The 26894-nt window shown below is 41.2% G+C and overlaps 1 protein-coding gene across 2 annotated transcripts in view; it reads right to left on the bottom strand.

Moving 5' to 3' along the window:
* LOC126101063 (xanthine dehydrogenase-like) overlaps positions 1-26894 on the bottom strand; it is a 265749-nt gene that overhangs the window by 7917 nt on the left and 230938 nt on the right. For both annotated transcript variants that reach the window (XM_049911738.1, XM_049911737.1), the window contains exons 20-26: positions 16889-17047; positions 12313-12441; positions 12093-12226; positions 11472-11565; positions 4171-4332; positions 323-419; positions 143-253 (exon numbers count right to left, since the gene is read on the bottom strand). In XM_049911738.1, the coding sequence (XP_049767695.1) occupies positions 143-253; positions 323-419; positions 4171-4332; positions 11472-11565; positions 12093-12226; positions 12313-12441; positions 16889-17047 (886 nt within the window). The remainder of the gene's footprint in view (positions 1-142; positions 254-322; positions 420-4170; positions 4333-11471; positions 11566-12092; positions 12227-12312; positions 12442-16888; positions 17048-26894) is intronic.

Raw genomic sequence — 26894 nt, 5'->3', positions numbered from 1 at the left:
TAGATTTGTGTTTCATTATGTTTCATGCAAAACAAAATAATTACTAATTTATGTATGTAATTTCATGTTATTCTTGAGTATGACAAATCATTTCACCTCATCTGACTTATGAAGATCTCAAAGGATGATTTAAGTTACTTACTCATCTCAAACCATTTGCCAGAGTGACCTGAATCTTGTCTAGCTGCCAGTACCGCTTCACGTATTGCAAATAAAGCACTAATGCTCATGCAGAGGGGTGGTTCACCAGTTGCTATAAATTATAAACACATCAGTAATAATTTGTTTTTAATCAACAGTAACATTTTAAACGTAAACTAACCTTTTGAACGAAGAACTCCAACAGGATTAGGAGCATTTTTCCTCAGCTCAATTCTGAAGTCAATAGGGATGTCTTTGGCTCCAGGAGGTTTGTAGTTCTTAGAACAAAATTACACAATTATTAAAAATCAGAAAAAATGTCCTCATCAATGAAAAAAGTGCACTGCACTAAACATAAAAATAATTATTTGAGTATTTTTGGAAATACTCAGTTATGTTAATACAGCTATTATGTTTTATATATGCCGCTGTTATGTGGGCGGAGTGGAAAGAAAGAGACAGAAATTTGAGTCATCACTTAACACTCCTGGGCTAAGATACCGAGGTCCATACATAAGACTCTCTCCTGACGTTCCGCCTTCAACTGTGGAAGGCATCCTCCGAGGAAAATTGGTGAACTGTGACAAGAGCGTGAAAGAGTGCCATATATATAAGTCATCCAGAGGGTGCTGCTGTTAATCAAGTGACATTGGCTGTGCTAGGATTTCTGATACTTCCAACTTTCTCAATTGAAATTAATTGATTGTCATGCTGTTGCTCCAATGCTGACATCCATATCTTATCCAGCTTAATGCCTTCATCTTTTCTGTTAAAATTATTGCAATGTTTGGCAACCTCAATGGCCTCTCTGTACATTTGTGCATAATAATGTGATGTCTTTGCATAGAAAATAAACAATTTTTTTCAGCCTTCAGTTGCAAGATAATTTTTTTTTTTACTCGTTTAAAAAAAATTACCTTGCAACTAAAGGCTGAGGAAAAAAAATTGTTTATTTTCTATACATATAAGGTTGCTGACGCACTGCATTATGTTAAAGATTTGTGATGTCATTGCTATGGCGGTCGTCTCACTAAACTTTATTTCATGATCACCTTCCTGAAACACATGTTCTGCTACAGCCAATTTATCTATATGTCCGAGGCAGCAGTTCCTTTTATGTTCACCCAGACAGGTGTTGATGCTTCTTCTTGTTGTGCCTATATAGACCTTTCCACAACTGCATGGAATTTTATAGACACCTGGTGTAGCTAGAGGATGTCGTTTATCTTTTGTGGATCTTAAACATCCTTTTATTTTCATGGTGGGTCTGAAAACAGTTTCCACATCGTACTTGCTTAAAATTTTTCCAATGTGAACAGTGACCTTACTGATGAATGGTAAGAACACTTTCCCCTTGGGTTGGTGTCGATCTTCGTCCATCCTGGTTGTCAGTCTAGGGCATAGTGCACAATCTGTCTCTCTGTTGGAATACCCATTCTTCTTGAAGGTCACTCTAAGGTGTTCAGTCTCATCATCTACGTGAACTGGTTCACTTATTTTGTGCGCCCTGTCTATTAATGTTTTAATCATCTCTCTTTTATGTCTTGGGTGGTGGTTAGGATCTTTCTGCAGATAAAAATCAATGTGTGTGTCTTTTCTGAAAACCTTATGACCCAATGATCCGTCCTCTCATTTGTGTGGAGTGCACTTCTTTATGGATATAAAAGCTGGACACTGGAGGAATAAGAGATGCAAAAGCAATATTTATATGGCAGAAAATGAGCAGAATAAGTTGAGTGGGAAGAAAACCAAATGAAAAAGTCCTGCAGGGATCACATGATGAAAGAATCCTAATAAAATAAATACATACCAGAAAAATGAAATTTATTGGATAGATCTTTACAGAGAACACCTTTCATATAAATTAATACAAAGACCATGGATGAGGCAAAAAGCAAAGAGACTACCCAAGAAATATTTATTTTGAGGATATGAGAAGCACAATAAGATCAAAACAGAAGCAAATGGCAGATTAAAACATTGCTGTAACAAGGTTTAGCCTTTATGAAATGAATGGGATGAATGAATGGATGCAAGATCTGTTCACATTTTCAAATTTCCTCTACTGCAGAAATCTCTGACAGCACCTACAAGTCAGTTAATGAGGCATCCTTGAGTAGTCCAAATGTTAGCACATTGTCCTTCAGAGGCAAGGGTGCTGTTTCAAATTCTAGTACCAGATGTACAAGTATGAAATACGAATTTTTTTGTCTTAAAACATGTTTCATGTGGAAGAATAATAAACAGCATTTTATTCAAAGTATGCTCTATCATCTGTTGTACATTTCTCCCACATTTTGGGTAATTTGTGAATATCACACCAGTAAAAATTTTCCCCTTTTGCTGTGAACCATTCATTGAGCCATTTTTTCACATCTTCAAACAAACAAAAGTGCTGTTCAGCAAGTGTGTAACCCATTGATGCAAACAAGTGGTAATTGGAAGGAGACAAGTCTAGTGAACAAGTTGTGTGGGGTAGAACTTCCCAGCCAAGTGCTCCCAATGTGTCATGAATTGGTTTTGCCATATGTGAAAGAGCATGGTCGTGAAGAAAATGGAGTTTTTGTTGCCTCTTTCAGTATTGTTGCCTTTCTGCAAACAGCAAATGGTTGAAATTGTGCAATCATTGTTGGTAATATTTAGTATTAACCATTTCCCCAGATTTTAACAGCTCATAATAGAACACCCCATTCTAGTCTCAGCAAACACAGAGCATTGTCTTTCTACCAAAGCAATTCGGTCTTGCAGTCAATGTGGATGGCGTGCCTTGTCCATACATGATTTTTTGTGCTTGGGATTCTCAAAACAAATCGACTTTTCATCCCTTGTAACTATATGATGCAAAAATGACTTCCCTTTGTACCGAGCAAGCAAAAGCTCATACACATTTTTGCACTTTTCGATTTATCTGTCATTCAACTAATCTATCTGTATTCTGAATCTTTACCATCTCTCATAGCCAATTGGAAACAGATTGTTGACTGATGCCCAATTGCTTGGTGACTTTTTTTTTGTGTTTGCAAATCATCTTTATTCAACAATGCTTCCAATTCCACATCTTCGTATTTTTTTGGCAGTTTTCCACATTCCTTGTCTGCAACATCAAAGTCAATATTTTGTAATGCCAAAATAATCATTCACATCTATCCTGTGATAGAACATATTCATCACAAGCTTCTCAAAATAACTGGTATGTTTCAGCAGCAGTTTTCTTCAAATGAAAACAAAAAATTAATGCTGCCACCAAATGCTCTTTGTCTGGTATAAATTTGAATGTATTGAACACAACGCTATGCACACACTTTTCCAGTGATAGTCATGCATTTCTGACACTTGTTGTTGGTACAACAAAGTGGCACAGTGGCACATCTTTATAGAACAAACTGCATAGGTGTGACAACTATTGGGTGAAATGTGCATTTCTTACTTGAACACCTGGTAAAGTATCCAGATTTACTTCATACAGCATTACATATATCACAAAAGACTAGAACAGTTTCATACCGGTAGTTAAATGGAACTCTAATGAATCTAAAATTCTCACTATATTCATTCCCACAGCATACTATTGTAGAGTTTTTCCAGAGTTTGTGAACAATGATAAGAAGTGTTTACCAAGATAAGGTTCTGAGTCACAAGTCACTACTGCAATCTATTTTTATATTTGAACCCAATACATGTTCCATATGATTGTTGCTAATGTAGGTGAGTTATAAAAGACAGTATTTCAAAGTATTTTCTGCAGATACAGAAAACAGTTGATACAATATGGACAATATTTGATCGCCATTGAATAGAGATTAATATCGTTTTTTGCATCATGATAGAAGGAAAGAAAGAAAATAAAATTTAATTTCTCATTACAACACTGCTTTGCTTGCATAATAGTTATGTAAATGCATTAAAGTTTTATGATAATCACACTGCATCATGATAGAAGGAAAGAAAGAAAATAAAATTTAAGTTCTCATTACAACACTGCTTTGCTTACATAATAGTTCTGTAAATGCATTAAAGTTTTAAACATACCCATGTTCGGTTTGTCAATGCCTTTCCAGTGTCATCATCATAAACCATGAATTCCTTTAACCAATAGCCAAGACCCATCACAAAGGCTCCTTCTACTTGGCCTATATCAACCTCTGGGCTCATGCTTTCTCCAGCATCTTCCAGTATATCTACACGTAGTATCTGAAACATTTATATCATAGGCTCATACCTTTCAAATTCAGTACTATCTGAGAGCATGACTAATCTGATTAGCATCTATGAGCATCATAGCATCATAGGCTCATACCTTTCAAATTCAGTACTATCTGAGAGCATGACTAATCTGATTAGCATCTATGAGAACTTATTTTGCTTTATGTATATGACAGCTGAAAAGTTATCATAGGACGCACCATTACAAAATCTTTATCAACATCAAATGTAACCTGTTTTAAACAATGGGAAATGAGGATGGAACATAACAATATTACGAAAATGATAACTGCTGCTCATGATATAGTGGAGATGCTGAGTCACAGATAGGTAAAACAAAAAGAATGCCTGAAAGTGAGCTTTCGGCCAACAAGGCCTTTGTCAAACACAGACAACACACACACACACACACACACACACACACACACACACACACACACACTTGCACGCGCAAATGCATCTCACACACTGGGTGGGGATAAGGAGGAGGATGGGGTGGGACTCCTGACATGAGTGATATTTTATCAGGTGTTGTTATTTTCTACCAGCAGCCTTCTATATGATAGACACAACTACAGTCCCTCATTGTAGGCACCTGTAATGCTATAAGTGCCTAGTTTGCTGTGAAGAAAAGAGAAATGCACTACATACAAGCCCTTTCTGAGATCAAAGTCCTCTCTGAAATCAGTTAACAGTCTAGAGTCATTTTTTTCTTCACTGAATGCATGTGCCATCCTCTTGCTGCTACTTAGAGATTCCCACAGGAGATCGGATGTATTTGTGCATTCATACTGAAGAAAATGGATCCATTGCCCAGCCAGCCTTATCAATTATTTGAATGTGCAGTGTCTGTTCCTTCAACAGAACAGACACCACACAGATCCAGCAGCTGTGAAACACTATATGTAAATTGAAGGGGGTTCACTGCTATCAACTGCTGTGGTACTTTTACTGGAGTCAGTGCCAATGAGTAAAAATGTGCACTGGACCTGGATTCGAACATGGGATCTCCTGGTTACTAGGAGGTGCAGTAACCACTGTGACCAAGAGTATAATGGACAGGATCTGCGGATAGTCAGTGCTTGATGGGAGTGCAGATCAGCTGTGAGAAACACCGAGATAGTCCATGCAGCTGTGACAACGCTGTGTCCCGGATGGCGCAGTGGTTACCACACCTGTCTAGCAAGCAGGAGATCCCAGGTTTGAATCCTGCTCCAGTTCACATTTTTGCTTGTCACCACTGATTCCGCAAAAATATACCGCTGCAGCTGGTAGCAGTGATGCCCCTTCATTATGAATTGGGTCACCAAACTCATCAGTCTCAAGAAACAAATGCATTATATTGCCTGACTAAAGCAATCTGGAAAGAGCTTCCATCAACAGACTTCAACAAAGTCACGGAATATTATGATTGTATAAATGATTTAATTCCACAAAAGAAGAAATGGAGGTCTTCTAAGAAAATGATACCTTGAAGTTGGTACAACTACCTAAAGATAAACTTGTTATCAGTACTCAAAGGTTACCTCTTGTAAAATATAAACTTGATGGATTGATTGATACCATGCTTACACAATTATTTGTGGTATGTTTCAATGTGCAGGACTTGAACATGGTGAAACTTGTAGTCAGTTTGTTATGACACTGTTCGTAATTTAATAACAATTGCATCTGAAGAAAACTTGAAACTTCATCAGTTCAACATTATAACTACATTTTAGTATTGTGACTTGGACACAGAAATATATACACTGAAGTGCCAAATAAACTGGTGAAGGCATGCATATTCAAATGTAAACAGGCAGAATACTGTGCTGCAGTAGGCAATGCCTGTATATGACTGCAAATGTCTGGCCCAGTTGTCAGATCGCTTCTTACTGCTGCTATAGTGCCAGGTTATCGATATTTAAGTGAGATTGGTGTTACAGATGGTGCATGAGCAATGCGGCACAGCATCTCTTATTTCAAATTGTATCAATCAGAGAGACTTGTACGGGTGTGGAGACAACCTCATGAATCCACAGACCCTGCATGTCAGCAGGGGACTGTTAAAGCTGGTGGAGGTGCTGTAAAGGTGTGGGGTGTGTACAGTTAGAGTGATATGGGACCCTTTATAGTCTACAGTCGATACAGCTCTGACAGGTGACACATATGTAAGCATCCTGTCTGATCACCTGCATCCATTTGTAGCCATTGTGTATTCCGATGGGCTTTGGCAATTCCAGCAGGACAATGCGACACCCCACATGCCCAGAATTGCTACAGAATGACTCCATGAACACTCTTCTAAGTTTAAACACTTCCAGTAGACATGAAACTCCCCAGACATGAACATTATTGAGTATATCTGGGAATCCTTGCAATGTGTTGTTTGGAAGAGATCTCCATCCCCATCCCCTTGTACTATTATGGATTTATGGACAGCCCTGCTGGATTCATGGTGTCAATTCCCTCCTGCACTGCTTCAGGCATTATTCGACCCCATGCCACATTGTGTTGCAGCACTTCTGCGAGCTTGCGGGGGCCCTGCATGACATTAGGCAGGTGTACCAATTTCTTTGGCACTTCAGTGTATATGTCAGCCAGGTTTCAATGATGAGTCTGATCATGTTCATCAATTAAAGAAATAATTCTATGAACTTAAGTCATCACCTCATTGCTGGAATAATGTTTGATCTACATTCATAAAAAAGTATTTATTTGTTCACATTTCTTTTGACAGAGCGAAACATAAAAATTACTGATTGCTATTTATATTGCTATCGTCTCACTGCAGGATGAACTCAAAATTCAGTGAATTTGCTTCAAAATTTCTTAAGCCAGAATTCAAAATAACAGTGGGCTCTTTAGTCTCATTTTTAGGCATGAAAATACACTCCTGGAAATGGAAAAAAGAACACATTGACACCGGTGTGTCAGACCCACCATACTTGCTCCAGACACTGCGAGAGGGCTGTACAAGTAATGATCACAAGCACGGCACAGCGGACACACCAGGAACCGCGGTGTTGGCCGTCAAATGGCGCTAGCTGCGCAGCATTTGTGCACCGCCGCCGTCAGTGTCAGCCAGTTTGCCGTGGCATACGGAGCTCCATCGCAGTCTTTAACACTGGTAGCATGCCGCGACAGCGTGGACGTGAACCGTATGTGCAGTTGACGGACTTTGAGCGAGGGCATATAGTGGGCATGCGGGAGGCCGGGTGGACGTACCGCCGAATTGCTCAACACGTGGGGCGTGAGGTCTCCACAGTACATCGATGTTGTCGCCAGTGGTCGGCGGAAGGTGCACGTGCCCGTCGACCTGGGACCGGACCGCAGCGACGCACGGATGCACGCCGAGACCGTAGGATCCTACGCAGTGCCGTAGGGGACCGCACCGCCACTTCCCAGCAAATTAGGGACACTGTTGCTCCTGGGGTATCGGCGAGGACCATTCGCAACCGTCTCCATGAAGCTGGGCTACGGTCCCGCACACCGTTAGGCCGTCTTCCGCTCATGCCCCAACATCGTGCAGCCCGCCTCCAGTGGTGTCGCGACAGGCGTGAATGGAGGGACGAATGGAGACGTGTCGTCTTCAGCGATGAGAGTCGCTTCTGCCTTGGTTCCAATGATGGTTGTATGCGTGTTTGGCGCCGTGCAGGTGAGCGCCACAATCAGGACTGCATACGACCGAGGCACACAGGGCCAACACCCGGCATCATGGTGTGGGGAGCGATCTCCTACACTGGCCGTACACCACTGGTGATCGTCGAGGGGACACTGAATAGTGCACGGTACATCCAAACCATCATTGAACCCATCGTTTTACCATTCCTAGACCGGCAAGGGAACTTGCTGTTCCAACAGGACAATGCACGTCTGCATGTATCCCATGCCACCCGACGTGCTCTAGAAGGTGTAAGTCAACTACCCTGGCCAGCAAGATCTCCGGATCTGTCCCCCTAAGAGCATGTTTGGGACTGGATGAAGCATCGTCTCACGCGGTCTGCACGTCCAGCACGAATGCTGGTCCAACTGAGGCGCCAGGTGGAAATGGCATGGCAAGCCGTTCCACAGGACTACATCCAGCATCTCTACGATCGTCTCCATGGGAGAATAGCAGCCTGCATTGCTGCGAAAGGTGGATATACACTGTACTAGTGCCGACATTGTGCATGCTCTGTTGCCTGTGTCTATGTGCCTGTGGTTCTGTCAGTGTGATCATGTGATGTATATGACCCCAGGAATGTGTCAATAAAGTTTCCCCTTCCTGGGACAATGAATTCACGGTGTTCTTATTTCAATTTCCAGGAGTGTATAACAAAGAGTTTGGCTTGTATATGAGTATTTCACAGCAAGCATACACAGAGAAGATTCTACATCATACTAACATGGCTGATTCAAAACCATTAAATTCTCCGTGAGATAATGCACAATTTGACAATGAGTCCAGCAACACTCTCAATAGCAGCATTACTTTCTGTTCATCTGTGGGATCATTAATGCATCTGTCCCATTCTACCCATCCAGATCTTGCTTGTGCTGTTTCAAAAGATGCTTGATGGCTAAATCCACATCTTTTGTCTGGAATGCTGTAAACACATTTGCAGATATCTTTATGGTACTCAATATTTCTGAAATCTGAGGGTATTTTGAGTGTCTCATATACCTTGTTTACAAGGTGGATTTGTATTGTCATAGGATATTGCGGTACCTATGTTGTTCAGAAGTACAATGCAATGTTTATTTGGTCATGCACTTGCACATGTATGCGGTTGATGACATATGGAAATTGGAATCTGACCAAGTAGTGTGGTCAGATAGTTTTATCATAAGATGACCCCTTCTGATAAGCAGAAAATCTGGGTTTGAGTCCTCGTCCTGCACAAATTTTCACTGTCATCATTCCATCATACAGCTAATGGTTGTCCACGTTCACAGCTGGAAATACAACTCATGTACTGTCATCATGGTTGTCCATCGCTAGGATTTAAATAATTCTGAAGAAATTTTATCTACTCTAGGTACCTTGTTTTAAGTGAGGGCTTTTTGTGCTTTATCCATTTCTTCTCACAGAACCAAATATCCCATTTAATGTACATCCACTTCTTGCTTCCTTTCCGTAATAGTATCCTCAACTTTATTTCCTTTGTACAACACTTCTACATTTACCTTTCACTTTTCAGCCTTTTCCTCTTTGCTTATCTTACATCTATTCTTTGCTCATCTTCTATTGTATTTCTTGCCCTTTTTTCCATCAGTTGTTCCCTAATGCTCCCTTTGAAATTTTGACACACTCCAGTTCTTGTAACTTACCCAGGTTCCATCACCTTAATTTCCTAAAATTCTGCAATGTCTTCAGTTTTAATCTCCAGTTCATAACTAATAAATTATGGTCAGAGTACAAATCTGCTGCTAGAAATATTTTATAGGTTAAAATCTCACTTCTGAATCTGTCTTCCCATTATATAATCTATCTGAAACCTCCCAATGTCTCCTGGTCTCTTTCACATACACAACCTTCAAGTGTATCTCATTATACATTCTTTCACCTTTTCATCTTCTGTGGATCCAGTAGGCATATAAATGGGTCTTACGTAGTGAGCATTTACTTTATATTTATCTTGACTACACTATGCTATTCACAGCATTAACTCACATTCCATTTTTTAAAATGCATTACTACTGTTGAGTTGGCATAAGTTGATTCCTGACAGCGGCAGTGGGCTGGGCGCAGCAGCTTCATGGGGCCACCTCAATGAATAATGAAACATGATTTTGTAAACATCTCTGTGGCGATGCCTCACTATTTCCAGAGCTCTGTAGATGGCTACTGTTTTTGCCAACAGTCATTAGCAGTTTGCATTTGAAAGCTGATAACAGCAGGGATCTACTTGTACCATCTCACCTATAGACCCCACACTTCTTATCCCCTATTTGATTTTTTGTTTATTACCCTGCACTCACCTGACAGAAGTTATTTTCTGTGTACCACTGTATTTCACTAACAATCACTGTACCTAACTTCGCATGCATATTTCCCTTTTTATATTTTCTAACTGACCTAAAGACTCTAAAATTCTGTTGCTCTGACCTGTAGAATGTGTTTTGTTTTTCTTGATGACAACATCTTCTTGAGTAGTCATTGCTTGATCCAAATGAATGACATTTCTACTTCCAGAATACTTTACCCATGAGAATATCATCAACATTAAACCATGCAGTAGAGCTACAGTCAAAACATTTCAGGAAGAAGAAGAAGAAGAAGAAGAAGAAGAAGAAGAACATTCTAAATACTGATATATGAATGCCATGTTGAGATAGGTTACTAGGGAAGATCAGTCTGTCATCCTGATAGTTTTCCCTGCCACTACTGGAAAGGCAGTTCTCCCTTTTCAGGAACCATGTCTGCCTCCAGTAGCTGAGTGGTCGGCACGACAGAATGTCAATCCTAAGGGCCCAGGTTCAATTCCCAGCTGGGTCGGAGATTTTCTCTGCTCAGGGACTGGGTGTTGTGTTGTCCTAATTATCACCATTTCATCCCCATCGACGCGCAAGTCACCGAAGTGGCGTCAAATTGAAAGACTTGCACCCGGCGAACAGTCTACCAGAGGGTAGGCCCTAGTCACACACCCACACACCCACCCACCCACACACACACACACACACACACACACACACACAAAGGAACTATATGTTAGTTGGGCTGCCTCTCCACAAATACCCTACTAAAGTGGTTGCACCTACAGTATGGCTGTCTGTATTGTTGAGGCAAACTGAGGCAAACAAGTCACCTCATCAAGGCAAGACCAACAGTTCACGAGAAAGAATATAGCTATGCTCTTCACTTGGAAAGTTCCAGAAAGTCCATTTTGCCAGATATTTATACCAAACTGGCTGTTTTTATGTTGATAAGTGAAAATATTGATTTACTTTTTTCTCTCAGACATAAAGTTTAAGCATTAAGTAGAAACAAATTATTTAAACATGGAGATTGCCTTATTCATATAATATTTTTTATGATCATTAGCTTTATTTAGATAATGCTAAATTAAACAGAAACACTGTATCAGTTAACTTCATTAAATTTAGTAATTTTCTGATATTAAATTATAATATTTTATTTTGCTGCATATTGTTATACTGACCTGCTGTTGTCCTGTTAGTACATCAACTTCCACTTCAGCTACAGTTACTCCATAAACGTAGTACTGCTTTAGAGCATCTGTGATCCCAGCATACCTGACATTCAGATTTCTTTAATATATTATCACAATTACAATACAAAAATGTGATGTCATGAAACAAATTTATTAATTTAGAATAAACAAAAGCAAACTTTTAGAACAGCATGTTTCTTTATACGGCAAATGAAAGGGAAGATTTGAGTAATTGATAAAGTTTTTGGACTAAACAAAAAACTGCACCCACAATTGGGAGTCAAAGAAACACACAAGGTCAGGAAGAGAGGGGGTAAATGGTTCTTTCTATGTACTATCCTGCTGTGTCCTCCTCAAACCAGGATCTTGGTTGACTTTTCAACTTAATTCTTAATGTACCTGTTTTCAGAAAACCTTATTGTACAATGAACTTTAATTTTAGTGTATTACTCTATCTGGTTCTGATTTGCTTTATGCAACACGCTGACTGTTCTCTGCAAGCCACATTTTCTTTTTTTTTTTTTTTTTTTTTTTTTACAACATTCATTTCTGTAAAGTGCAAGAAAATTAATAATGTACATGAATGATGTAGCCTTGACACATACATACATCATAAATGTTGAACAGAGATCAACATTTGCTGAATATGCTGCAGCAATAAGCTCCTGCCAAGAAGGGTCTTTGAGCTTTGCTTTGACAGGAGCCAAACGCTTTGAAAGTTCTTCACAAGCACGCAGTGTAGCCTGAAAGTAAAGGTTTTACAATATTTTGATTTAGTAGATGAAAAAAAATCAGATTGTTCAAGCATTTCATAGCTGTGTTCACTTACATATGCACATGCTTCACTTGCAATGCTTCCACCTGTGACTACATTGTTAGGGGCTGTCAGAACATTACTTGGCTTTACACTCACAAACTCTAGTGGCACTCCAAGTGCATAGGCACAAACCTGAGCAACCTAAAATAGAAATGTATTATGTATTAAAAACAGAGAAAGAGATGATCTGCTGCTACTTGAGGTTAATAGCAAACCTTCCAGAAAAGATAATGTCTCATTTGTACTAGTTCTCCACTGTGTCATCTATATCTAGATTGTATGTAGTGTCCCAAAATAATCTGAGATCATAAGATAATGTATTTCATTAATTGATCTTTCACACATTGACTATTGTGTCATCTTCAGATTGGCTTTTCCAATTTTTAAGAGAAGCCATCAAAATTTTTTTGCCGCCAGGGAGAGCATACGCCTATACCATTTAATCTAACAATGGAAAATCCAGAATAGAATCTAACATTATTGTGAAAAGAATAGTCGCCAGTCATCACATAGCAGAGATGCTGAGTTGCAGACAGGCACAACAGAAAGACTGTCAGAATGTGAAATTTTGGCCAATTAGGCCTTCGTCATAAATAGACAACATACACATACTAAAATGTAGACTTTCACGGCCGGAAATATCATGTCCATTATAATTATCCGGGCTGTTATGCCGTGGTCGGTTGATGAATTCTTTGATGATTCCCAACATTTCGTCTCTGACTGCGGGAGACACCTTCAAGGGGGTCCGTAGCTTGATGGAAGGTCCAACACACCCACTGGCTCGCTACTGACTGCCGCTAAATTCCGTGTCCGTGCGCTCCCGCGCCGCGGCGTGATGTCACGTGTTTTGAAAACGTCAGTGCAATTGGCCGCTGTCCATCACCGTCGATCGCCGTTGCCATCACCCAGTAGTGGACGGGTGGTACACATCTTCTTTAACACCGGCATCCATATACCGTTAATTTCACGCCCTCCTCCTTTCGGTTGAAATTATTTGGGTGGCTCTACAGGGAGGCAATCGAAATCGCTAAACACCCAAATAATTTCAACCGAAAGGAGGAGGGCGTGAAATTAAACGGTATATGGATGCCGGTGTTAAAGAAGATCTGTACCACCCATCCACTACTGGGTGATGGCAATGGCAATCGACGGCGATGGACAACCGCCAATTGCACTGACGTTTTCAAAACACGTGACGTCACGCCGCGGCGTGGGAGCGTGCGGACGCGGAATTTAGCGGCAGTCAGTAGCGAGCCAGTGGGTGTGTTGGACCTTCCATCAAGCTAAGGACCTACTTGAAGATGTCTCCCGCAGTCGGAGATGAAACTTTGGGAATCATCAGAGAATTCATCAACCGACCACGGCATAACAGCCTGGATAATTATAATGGACATAACATACACATATGCTCTCGTGCAAATACAACTCATAGACACATGACCACTATCTCTGTCTATTGAAGCTAGACACACAGTTGCTGGCTTCAGTAGCCAGAAACAGTGGTCATGTGTGTATGAGTTGCATTTTTATGAGTGTGTGTGTGTGCATGTATGTTATTTATTTCCAATGACCGAAAGCTCACTTTGTTACAGTCTATTTGCTGTGCCTGTTTGCAACTTATCATCTCCGCTATATGGCGAGTAAAAACTTTTGTTTTCATAATATTGTTACAATACCATAGAAGCTGATATATTTAGTAAAGTGATATACTTAATTTTATTATTCATAAGTAATTGAAATCTATTGGACTTCTGTTCTACGAGGTGTGATCAAAAACTAATGGGAATTATTGTTTTTCTTAAAGCATCCTTATTTATTCATCAACATCAACTTTGTCCCTTTCAGAGTAGTCCCCCTTGATAAAATACACTTGAGACAGCACTTTTTCCAACTCATTTTTCATTTAACTGTTTAGCTATTTCAGTGATGTTGATTTTACCTCATCAATAGTGGCAAAATGACGTCCTTTCATAGTTCTCTTCTGTCTCAGGAATAGAACGAACTTGCAAGTTGTCGTGTTCAGCAAATATTTTGGCTGAGGCAACATAATAGTTTTGTTTCCTGCCACAAAATCATGGACAAGCATTAAGGTATGATTGGGAGCATTATAATGACGCAGATTCCACAAGTGATTTTGTTACAATTCGGTTAGTTTTTACGGATTGCTTCACGCAGATAACACATTACTTCCAGGTAGTATTCCTTTTTAACTGTGTGGCCATCAGGCAGAAACTTGTGATGCAATAACCCACTGTAATCAAAGAAAACAAAGAGCACAACCTTCACATGTGATCAAAATTGCTGAATTTTTTTCAGTCTTTGTTTTCTTGGATCTTCAGGGACTACTGGACCTTGTTTGGACAACTGGACTTGGTTTTGCCATATATCCATGTACTCACATTTTATCACCTGTTATAACATTCTTTAGAAGTTCTGGAGCATTGTCGACATAATTCATAAATTCCTGGGCAATGTCTACGCAATGTCATTTCTGATCAAAATTCAACAATTTCAGAACAAACTTTGCTGCTACACATTTCAAGCCCAAAACAACCAAACAAATTGCATGACATGAGCCAAAGGATATGCCAATATTGTCATCAACTTCTCTTATGGTGATTCAGTGATTTTACAGAACCATTTTTTTTACTTATTCCACTTGTCACCTGCAAATGATGTGCTAGGGTGTCCAGGATGGTTGACATCTTCAACGTCTTCTTGACCTTCTCTGAAACGTTTATACCATTCATAAACTCTTCTCGTACTCATAGTTGTAGATCTAACAAAAGCCAAAGTCAACATTTTGAATGCAGTGCTGTCATTTATTCCATTTTTCAAGCAAACAAAATAAATATTCAAAACAGATAAAAATGTTAACATACATCAGAACCATGTGTGCCAACAAGATAAAAAAATGAAAATTTAATCTATAAAGCTTGTGAAATTAAAAAAAAACGCTGGTTACTGTTTGATCACACCTCATATACTACTCAAAGTGCTACTCTGTACAGTATTGATCATAAAATAAAAGTAAGTTTGAGTAATAGCCAGTTCCACTCATAAGCCAGTATTTTCCTTATGTCTCTGTCATTTTTGAAAGAGTATAACAAGCAATTCTTATACAGAACAATATTTTGTGAGAGTATAATATTTATTCACATTATAGCAAGTTCATTTTGTGAGAGAGTAATACTTATTAATACGTTATCTCATCAACACTTCTGCATATGTGACAGTGTAGTTAGATTATTGATATGAGAGTAGGAATTACATACAGCAAAAGTCTGAAATTTGTGTGCTGTTCTGAAACCAACCACATTGTGTTAATGTGCTGTCTCTGTGTGGCACATAGCACAACTAGGAGATAACCAACCATTACTAACGTAAGTTAAACTTCTTTCTTTGTATAAAATGTAGAGCTTCTATAGACATCATATAATATACTATAATGTCCCAGACAGCTTCTCCTGTACGGCTTAATGTAAGACTATTTGTAAATGGATAACTATCAGCTATCTATCAAATACATCTGTTTCTCATCAAACACTTATTTTTAATATGTAGATTCTACAAAACAGAGATTAGTTAGTAACATATAATTCCTGGTCATGCACATGGGCCCATCCTCTTGGCTATTGAGTGCCACAACTGGTTCATAGTATTTGGTAGAAGTGGGCTTTATCCAGCCTGAATATTAATTTGCTTAGGAAGTTTGAGGTCAAACTCTCTTATGCTGCCTACAGGATTACGAACTTTTTGCCTGAAGGCAGATGTTTTCAAGCACTTGTAGAAAATAAACTTGTTAGAACTAGTTTAACAAAGCAGCACTTTGCAGAGGGAATGCTCTTAGGTGGAACAAGAAATGGTCAATGAAAACGCTTGGATTAAGTCATGGGACTGACTATCTGGAACATTAAACATTTTTGTGGAGCTGCGAGGGGACCGTGAAATGAAGAAATCAGCTACCAACATTCATATGTGTTTGAGGCAAAACGTTGCCCTCTGGGATGTAGGATTTATTTTAAAGTTTTTAGCATTTTGGAAATCAGGAGTTTGTAATCCTTCTTGATCAACAACCTTTTTAAATACAGAAAGCCTACCAGAATTTGAAAATGCATTCCTGTGTAGGAGTGTGGAATTCTGCTCAGGCAGTTTCCCAGTTTGTAGGAGAGTGTTACAGTCTGATGAGGCTGCACATGCTTGGTAGAATGGAGCCTTCTACAGAGTGCCAAAGCCATTAGATGGCTGCAAGCTTGTGTTTAAAGAATGTAATGGACTTGGAGAGGTACCATTGAGGCCATAAAGTTTCATTTGTTTCTATGGAAACTTGAACTGTTTTGTTTTGGTGTGATTTTTTAACCAGCTGACTTTGACTGGTATCCTGTTTTTCCTTTTTTGGAGATTATCTCCAGAAGCTGCAAGGCTCCATAAGGATTCTATGTGTGAACTGCTAACAGTGTACATTTTGCCACCAGTGATCAGATCTTAGAAGTAGTTAGATAGCTACAGGGCTTTAATCATTGGCTTTGGAGTAGTGATAAGTTTAATTCTGTCTCACAGAACAGAAATAGTCTAGACTGATTACCTTAGTATTTATTCCCTGTCCACATTCAATTCCTCCATGTGAGACTGAGACTGTTCCATCATGATGATAAACTGACACTATTGCATTAAAATTGCCAAAATACTGAAATCCATATCTCATAGGGACAACTGAAATCCCTCTTTTTCTCCAGCGGTTATTCTGCAATTGAAACACAAATGCAGTACACTGTGCCATTAATGAAAGCACATGTTTCTCATTATAGTTGTGAACATGTACCAAATTAACATTTCATTAAAAATATACCCTACTGGCCACTAAAATTGCTACACCAAGAAGAAAAGCAGGTGATAAACAGGTATTTATTGGAAAAATATATTATACTAGAACTGACATGTGATTACATTTTCATGCAATTTGGGTGCATAGATCCTGAGAAATCAGTACCCACAACAACCACCTCTGGCCATAATAATGGCCTTGATACACTTGGGCATTGAGTTAAACAGAACTTGGATGGCGTGTTCAGGTACAGCTGCCCATGCAGCTTCAACACGATACCACAGTTCATCAAGAGTAGTGACTGGCGTATTGTGATGAGCCAGTTGCTCGGCCACCATTGACAAGACGTTTACAATTGGTGAGAGATCTGGAGAATGTGCTGGCCAGGGCAGCAGTCGAATATTTTCTGTACCCAGAAAGGCCTGTACAGGACCTGCAACATGTGGTCGTACATTATCCTGCTGAAATGTAGAGTTTCGCAGGGATCGAATGAAGGGTAGAGCCACGGGTCATATCACATCTGAAATGTAACGTCCACTGTTCAAAGTGCTGTCAATGCAAACAAGAGGTGACTGAGAAGTGTAACCAGTGGCACCCCATACCATCATGCCGGGTGATACACCAGTATGGTGATAACAAATACACACCTCCAATGTGCGCTTACCACGATGTCGCCAAACATGAAAGCGACCATCTTGATCCTTGATAGAACCAAAAAAATGACGTTTTGCCATTCTTGCACCCAGGTTTGTCATTGAGTACACCATCGCAGGTGTTCCTGTCTGTGATGCAGCGTCAAGGGTAACCACAGCCATGGTCTCCGAGCTGATAGTCCATGCTGCTGCAAACATCGTCAAACTGTTCGTGCAGATGGTTGTTGTCTAAAACGTCCCCATCTGTTGACTCAGGGACCGAGACATGGCTCCACGATCCGTTACAGCCATGTGGATAAGATGCCTATCATCTCGACTGCTAGTGATACAAGACTGTTGGGATCCAGCACGGTGTTCCGTATTACCCTCCTGAACCCACCAATTCCATATTCTGCTAACAGTAATTGGATCTTGACCAACACAAGAAGCAATTTCACGATACAATAAACCGCAATCACCATAGGCTACAATCTGACCTTTATCAACGTCGGAAACGTGATGGTACGCATTTCTCCTCCTTACACAAGGCATCACAACAACGTTTCACCAGGCAACACTGGTCAACTCCTGTTGGTGTATGAGAAATTGGTTGGAAACTTTCCTCATGTCAGCACGTTGTAGGTGTCGCCACTGGTGCCAACCTTGTGTGAATGCTCTGAAAAGCTAATCATTTGCATATCACAGCATCTTCGTCCTGTCGGTTAAATTTCGCGTCTGTAGCATGTCATCTTTGTGGTGTAGCAATTTTAATGGCCAGTAGTGTAGATTAAATATCTAATTGGAAATATACTGTTAATAATACGTGATCACACAAACAAAATAGTAAAAAATCTTTATCTTCAACACAGTGCCTTTATTCTTATGATGTCAAGAAGGAGGCTGAAACAAGATGCAACAAAAAGAAAGAACACAATAAACCAATGCAAAAAATAAAAAGAGTCAAGAAGGAACCATAAAAAAGAGGCACGCAAAATACCATCAGTTAAGGTAGAAACAATGAGGAAGTGTTAAAAGCAGAGAAAAACAGCATTCGCGCTTTGTGTCAGTTTTTTTGTCAGAGACATCAGTTGTTTATGAGATCAATATGCAATATTTGTTAGATTTTTACAACAATACATTATGTGCATGTGGATGCTTATTGAAATATTACAGTGAATGTACACTGGCATCAGCATAGATTAGCAATGCATCATACCCAATTACAGAGTATACTCTGTGAAAAAGCAGCAGGTGTCTTTGTGATTACTTAGCTTTACAGGTGGTTTGGCAGAACATTATATCTACAATTATTTCATAACTTTTCAGATGGAGGCACACTTTACAGAATGCATTAATGTTTTACAATCCATATACCCTCACCATAAAGTAATTTATTTTTCTACTTCTTACTTGCTACCCAACTTTTACCAGTTTGTGTTCTGGACTTTTGTTTTTTGATCTCCTTTCACCTTATATTCATGCATCGTTTAAGTACTGTTCTTCTTTCGTTGTTTCCCACTTAACCTTTTAGAACTGTGATCCCTTCTTATGGTAAATCCCTTTATTAGTTCATCAAGCAGAGACAGAAAAGCCACAAAAATGACAATTCATTGTGACTAACTGAATACTGTACAGTCAGCTGTGACTGTTGTAAAATATTGTGATAGTGACCATGAGTGTGTGGTCCACATGGCAAAGGACGGAAGAAATTCTAGCTTTTTTTGAGTCATCAGTCTTCTGACTAGTTTGAAGTGGACTGCCATGAATTTCTCTCCTGTGCCAACCACATCGTCTCAGAGTAGCACTTACAACTTACATCCTCAATTATCTGCTGGATGTATTCCAGTCTCTGTCTTCCTCTACAGTTTTTGCCTTCTATAGCTTCCTCTGGTACCATGGAAGTCAGTCCCTGATGTTTTAACAGATGTCCTATCATCCTGCCAATTCTCCTTGACAGTGTTTTCCACATGTTCCTTTCCTCACTAATTCCGTGCAGACTCTCCGCTTTTGTTACCTTATCAGTCCACCTAATTTTCAACATTCGTCTGTAGCACCACCTCTCATGTGCTTTGATTCTCTTCTGTTCCAATTTTTCCACAGTCCATGTTTCCCTACCTACAATGCTGTATTTCAAACATATATTCTCAGAAATTTTTTCCTCAAATTAGGGCCTTCTCTTAGCCAGGAATGCCCTTTTTGTCAGTGCTAGTCTGCTTTTGATGCCCTCTTTACTCCATCTGTGATTGGTTATTTTGCTGACTAGGCAGCAGAATTACTTAACTTTATCTACTTCATGACCCTCAATCCTGATGTTAAGTTTCTCACTGTTTTCAATTCTGCTACTTATCATTAGTTTCATCTTTCTTCAATTTGCTCTCAAATCCATATTATGTACTCATTAGACTGTCCATTCCATTCAGCAGATCATGTAGTTCTTCTTCACTTTCATTTAAAATAGCAATGTCATTAACAAATCATATCATTGATACCCTTTTACCTTGAATTTTAATTCCCCTGCTGAATCTTTTTTTTTTTTTTATTTTATTTATTTTTTATTATTTTTTTTTATTACCGTCATTGCTTCTTTGATGTACAGACTGAAGAGTAGGTGAGAAAGACTACATCCCTGTCTTACGTCCTTTTTAATCCAAGCATTTCGTCCTTGGTCATTCAATCTTATTATTCCCTCTTGGTTCTTGTGCATATTGTTTATTACCCATCACTCCCTATAGCTTATCCCTATTTTTCTCAGTATTTTGAAAATCTTGCACCATTTTACATTGTAAAATGCTTTTTCTAGGTTGGCAAATCCTATGAACATGTCTTAATTTTTCTTTAGTCTTGCTTCCATTATCAACTGCAACATCAGAATTGTCTCTCTGGTGCCTTTACACTTCCTAAAGCCAAACTGATCATCATCCAACACATCTTCAATTTTACTTTCTATTCTTATTTATGTTAATCTTGTCAGTAACTTGGATACGTGAGGCGTTAAGCTGATTGTGCAATAATTCTTGCACTTCTCAGCTCTTGGCAACTTCAGAAATCTGTGGATGATATTTTTCATAGTCAGACGGTATATTGCCAGACTCATACCTTCTACACATCAATGTGAATAGTCATTTTATTGCTACTTCCCCCAATGATTTTAGAAATTATCATGGAATGTTGTTGATCCCTTCTGCCTTATTTGATCTTAAGTCCTCCAAAGTTCTCTTAAATTCTGATTCTAATAGTGGATCCGCTATCTCTTCTAAATTGACACCTGTTTCTTCTACTATCACATCAGACAAATCTTCTCCCTCATAGAGGCCTTTAATGTACTCTTTTCACCTTTCTCCTCTGCATTTAACATAGGAATGCCAGTTCACTCTTAATGTTACCCCCCTTGCTTTCAGTTGGACCAAAGGTTAATTTGACTTTCCTATATGCTGAGTCAGCCTTTCCGACTGTCATTTCTTTTTCAATTTCTTCATATTTTGCATGCAGCCATTTCATCTTAGCTTCCCTGCATTTCCTATTTATTTCATTCCTCAGCGACTTGTATTTCTGTATTTCTGAATTTCCCTGAACATTTTTGTATTTCCTTCTTTCATTGATCTGCTGAAATATTTCTTCTGTTACCCATGGTTTCTTTGCAGTTACCTTCCTTGTACCTATGTTTTTCTTTCCACCTTCTGTGAATGCCCTTCTTAGAGATGTCCATTCCTCTTCAACTGTACTTTCTACTGCACTATTCTTTATTGGTGTATTTACAGCTCTAGAGAACTTCAAGTATATCTCATCATTCCTTAGTACTTCCACTTCTTTGCATGTTAATTCTTCCTGACTAATCTCTTAAGCTTTAGCCTACTCTTCATCACTAATACATTGTGATCTGAGTCTACATCAGCTCCTGGGTATGGCCTACAATCCAGAATCTGATTTTAGAATCTCTGTCTGACCATGATGTAATCTAACTGAAATCTTCCCATATCATCTGGCCTTTCCAAATATACTTCCCCCTGTTGTGATTCTTGAACAGAGTATTTGCAACTACTAGCTGAAATTTATACCAGAACTCAATCAGTCTTTCTGCTCTCTGATTCCTTGTCCCAAGCCCATATTCCCCTGTAACATTTTCTTCTACTCCTTTCTCTACAACTCCTTTCCAGGCCCCCAGCACTATTAGATTTTCATCTCCCTTTGCATATTGTATTACCCTTTCAATATCCTCATACACTTTCTTTCTGTCTTCATCTTCAACTTGCGATGTTGCCATGTTGCTGGTGTTCATTTGCTGTTGATTCTGATAAGAATAATCCTATCACTGAACTGCTCACAGTAACACACTCTCTGCCCTACCTTCCTATTCATAATGAATCCTACTTATGTTATACCATTTTCTGCTGCTGTTGATATTACCCTATACTTATCTGACCAGAAATCCTTGTCTTCTTTCCATTTCACTTCACTGACCTCTACTTGATCTAGATTGAGCCTTTGAAATAATTATGAAAAATCTGCCTCGATTGCACAAACTACCTGGTGTTTACCTAGGTTTCAGTGTGGGTAACCATACCTTCTTCAGAACACATATAAAACAGTTTGCCTAAAAAGGCATAGTCAAAGGCTAAAATCAACACCTACAGTGGCAAGACCCCATAATTTTTTTTTTTACAAATACACGGTACATATGTGAAGCAGTGGTTGGGAAGGGAGTGAGACAGGGTTGTTGCCTATCCCCAATGTTATTCAATCTGTATATTGAGCAAGCAGTGAAGGAAACAAAAGAAAAATTTGGAGTAGGCATTAAAATCCATGGAGAAGAAATAAAAACTTTGAGGTTTGCCGATGACATTGTAATTCTGTCAGAGACAGCAAAGGACTTGGAAGAGCAGTTGAATGGAATGGACAGTGTCATGAAAGGAGGGTATAAGACAAACATCAACAAAAGCAAAATGAGGATAATGGAATGTAGTCGAATTAAGTCGGGTGATGCTGAGGGAATTAGATCAGGAAATGAGACATTTAAAGTAGTAAAGGAGTTTTGCTATTTGGGGAGCAAAATAACATGATGGTCGAAGTAGAGAGGATATAAAATGTAGACTGGCAATGGCAACGAAAGTGTTTCTGAAGAAGAGAAATTTGTTAACATTGAGTATTGATTTAAGTCAGGAAGTCATTTCTGAAAGTATTTGTATGGAGTGTAGCCATGTATGGAAGTGAAACATGGACGATAACTAGTTTGGACAAGAAGAGAATAGAAGCTTTTGAAATGTGGTGCTACAGAAGAATGCTGAAGATTAGATGGGTAGATCATATAAGTAATGAAGAGGTACTGAATAGGATTGGGGAGAAGAGAAGTTTGTGGCACAACTTAGTTAGAAGACGGGATCGGTTGGTAGGACATGTTCTGAGGCATCAAGGGATCATCAATTTAGTATTGGGGGGCAGCGTGGAGGGTAAAAATCATAGTGTGAGACCAAGAGATGAGTACGCTAAACAGATTCAGATGGATGTAGGTTGCAGTAGGTACTGGGAGATGAAGAAGCTTGCACAGGATTGAGTAGCATGGAGAGCTGCATCAAACCAGTCTCAGGACTGAAGACCACAACAACAACAACAACAACAACAACAACATGTACCAAGTCAATAATATTACTTATCTCAACCCTGTGTGTGCTTCCTTGCCCCAGCGAACATATGATGGTCACAGGCTTGCCCCTCCCCCTGCGCGGTCCGGGGATTAGAATAGGCCTGAGGTATTCCTGCCTGTCGTAAGAGGCGACTAAAAGGAGTCCATCCCCCTCACGGGGGTAGTTAGCGCCTGCGTCCGGAGACGGACGGTTCCACGACCTATAATTGTGGTCTTTCTGGTTTTTCACTTCTTGTTTCTTCCTTCCTTTTGTTGGTTCCTTTCTTTGCTCTTCTCCACCTCACTGTCTTCCTTACTCTTTCCCTTGACTTCTCCTTGCCTTCTCATTGCCTTTTTCTCCTTGCCTTCTCATTGCCTTCTTCTCCCTGCTTTCTCATTGCCTTCTTCTCCTTGCCTTCTCTGGTCTCCGCCTCGGCGTTTGAGACAGTCTGTCCTCTTTCTCCCTCTCTCTCTTCTTTTTTCTATTCTTCCTTCCTCCCTGTGCGTGCCTGAAGGCCGACCCACGCGTTCGCACGCGTTGCCGGTGACGGGGTAACGCGTAAGTCCCCGCCCTGGGTAGACATGTAAGGCACGCGCGTACCCCCTGGTAAAGGCCAGGCCCGGGGAGGGGTGATTGCCTGAGCTGATACCTTCTGACCATGCCGATTGGTCCCTCCGTCTGTTTCTCGGGAGGTGTGACCTGAGGTGTAAACATTCACCTAAGGCGGGAGTGCCCTCTGAGAGGGTCCCCACAAGGAAGGAGCGCGCCATCGGAGACGCTGGCAATCATGGGGGATTCGTCCGCAATGGATTCTACTCCATCGCCCAAAAACGGAAACGTGACCAGCCACCAGTGACAAAAGTACTACCGCCTGCCCCACAGTTCCTCGTCGTTTCTCGATCTGAGGACGGAAAGGATTTTTCCTCTGTCAACCCTTTCGTTATCCAGAAGGGCGTAGATGCCATAGCCGGATCTGTCAAATCTTGTACCAGGTTGCGTAACGGTACCTTAAACTGCTTCGGGCCACACTCCTGTACACGTTCCCTGTCCGGGTGGAGGCCCACCGAACTTTGAATTCGTCTCGTGGTGTAGTCTATACTAGCTCCCTCGACGGATTGACTGACGAGGAGATTCAATCTTTCCTCGCTGAGCAGGGCGTGACGGCTGTCCATAGGGTCATGAAAAAGGTCAACAATAACCTTGTACCGACCCGGACACTTTTCTTGACCTTCGATAGTGTTAAGCTGCCATCGCGCATCAAGGCGGGCTACGAGGTTATTTCTGTTCGCCCCTATGTCCCGACACCTACGCGCTGCTATCAATCACACTCGACAGTCTTGTTCCAATGCGGCTAAATGTGTCACTTGTGGCAGGGATGCCCATGAGGGTGACTGTCCACCTCCGTCTCCTCGTTGTGTGAACTGTCAGGGTGACCATGCCGCATCCTCCCGCGACTGTCCTGTCTATAAGGAAGAACGCTGTATCCAAGAAATTCGGGTCAAAGAGAAAGTGTCCACCTCGGCTGCTCGCAAGCTATTGGCTAGTAGGAAGCCCGCGCTGCTCCCAGCGGGGAAATACAGTACTGTCCTCGCCTCTCCTCGGACTACCAGGGAGGTAGCAACCCAGACATACGATCTGACCTTCAGCACCACGGTCGTCCGTTCGGCCAGTGCTAAGATCGCGCAGTCGACGTCTCCTCTTCCTCCCATCACCCCACAGACACCAGCCCCTTCATCAGCTTCTGCTAAGACGAAGACCCCGAAGTCAGATGCACGGGCCTTCAAGAAGGAACCATCCCGTGCAGACTTCCTACGTTCCTCGACCTCCCAGCCTTCGACCGGTACTTCCACCAAACGTCCTTCCAAAAAGGCTCATAGGAAGCACAGTTCTCCTTCTCCGCCACGGCGCATTTCTTCCCCTGCGCCACCCAGCGGTTGCCGCCCCAGGCCGTCATCCGTTTCGCCTGGCCGCACCGCTGGTAGCCGTACATCTGGCCGTTCACCGGCGGAGGAAGCTCCCCCTCCCGGCCATCCTCCCGAGATGGCCGATGAACCTATGGACCCAATGGACGATGACTGTCCGCCTACTGATAGCAGCGGCGGTGCTCGCTCGAAGCCATGCCCTCAGCAGCCTTCGAGGTGACCCCTTTTTTTCATCTTCCTTTTCTTACGATGGCACTTATTCACTGGAATATTCGCAGCATTCGCTCCAACCAAGAGGACTTGAAGTTGCTGCTCCGCTTGCACCGTCCGCTCGTCGTAGCCCTCCAGGAAACGAAGCTACGCCCATGCGATCAAATTGCCTTGGCACACTACACCTCTGTGCGTTTTGACCTACCCCCTGTGGTAGGTGTCCCAGCTCATGGAGGGGTTATGTTGCTGGTCCGGGATGATATTTACTACGATCCCATCACGTTGCACACCGGCCTGCAGGCAGCTGCCATCCACATTACTCTTCCCACTTTTACGTTTTCCTTTTGTACCGTTTACACTCCATTGTCATCTGCCGTTACCAGGGCAGACATGATGCAACTTATTGCTCAGCTACCTGCACCATTTTTGTTAACTGGAGACTTCAATGCCCACCATCCCCTTTGGGGCTCTCCAGCATCCTGCCCAAGGGGCTCCTTGTTAGCAGACCTTTTCAACCAGCTCAATCTTGTCTGCCTCAATACTGGCGCCCCTACTTTTCTTTCGGACACATCTCACACCTATTCCCATTTAGACCTCTCTATATGTACTCCCCAACTTGCACGCCGGTTTGAGTGGTATGCACTTGCTGATACATATTCGAGCGACCACTTCCCGTGTGTTATCCATCTCCTGCGGCATACTCCCTCTCCGTGCTCCTCTAGTTGGAACATCTCCAAGGCAGACTGGGGGCTCTTCTCTTCCAGGGCGACCTTTCAGGATCAAACCTTCACAAGCTGCGATCGTCAGGTCGCACACCTCATGGAAGTCATTCTCGCTGCTGCTGAATATTCCATCCCTCACCCTACTTCTTCTCCACGTCGCGTACCGGTCCCCTGGTGGACCGCAGCATGTAGAGACGCTTTACGTGCTCGTCGACGTGCTTTACGCACCTTTAAACGCCACCCTACAGTGGCGAATTGTATTAATTATAAACGATTACGTGCTCAGTGTCGTCGTATTATTAAAGAAAGCAAGAAAGCCAGCTGGGCTGCTTTCACAAGCACCTTCAACAGTTTTACTCCTTCTTCTGTTGTCTGGGGTAGCCTGCACCGGCTATCTGTCACTAAGGTCCACTCCCCAGTCTCTGGCTTGAAGGTCACGAATGACGTCCTTGTGGCCCCTGAGGCTGTCTCCAATGCCTTCGGCCGCTTTTTCGCAGAGGTTTCGAGCTCTGCTCATTACCACCCTGCCTTCCTCCCCTGCAAACAGGCAGAGGAGGCTAGGCCACCTGACTTCCGCTCCTCGAATTGTGAAAGTTATAATGCCCCATTCACCATGCGGGAACTCGAAAACGCACTTGGCCGATCACGGTCCTCCGCTCTAG

This window comes from Schistocerca cancellata, chromosome 9 (genome assembly GCF_023864275.1).
Source record: "Schistocerca cancellata isolate TAMUIC-IGC-003103 chromosome 9, iqSchCanc2.1, whole genome shotgun sequence".
Lineage (NCBI taxonomy): Eukaryota > Metazoa > Arthropoda > Insecta > Orthoptera > Acrididae > Schistocerca > Schistocerca cancellata.
This window is presented reverse-complemented; position numbering and strand designations above follow the sequence as displayed.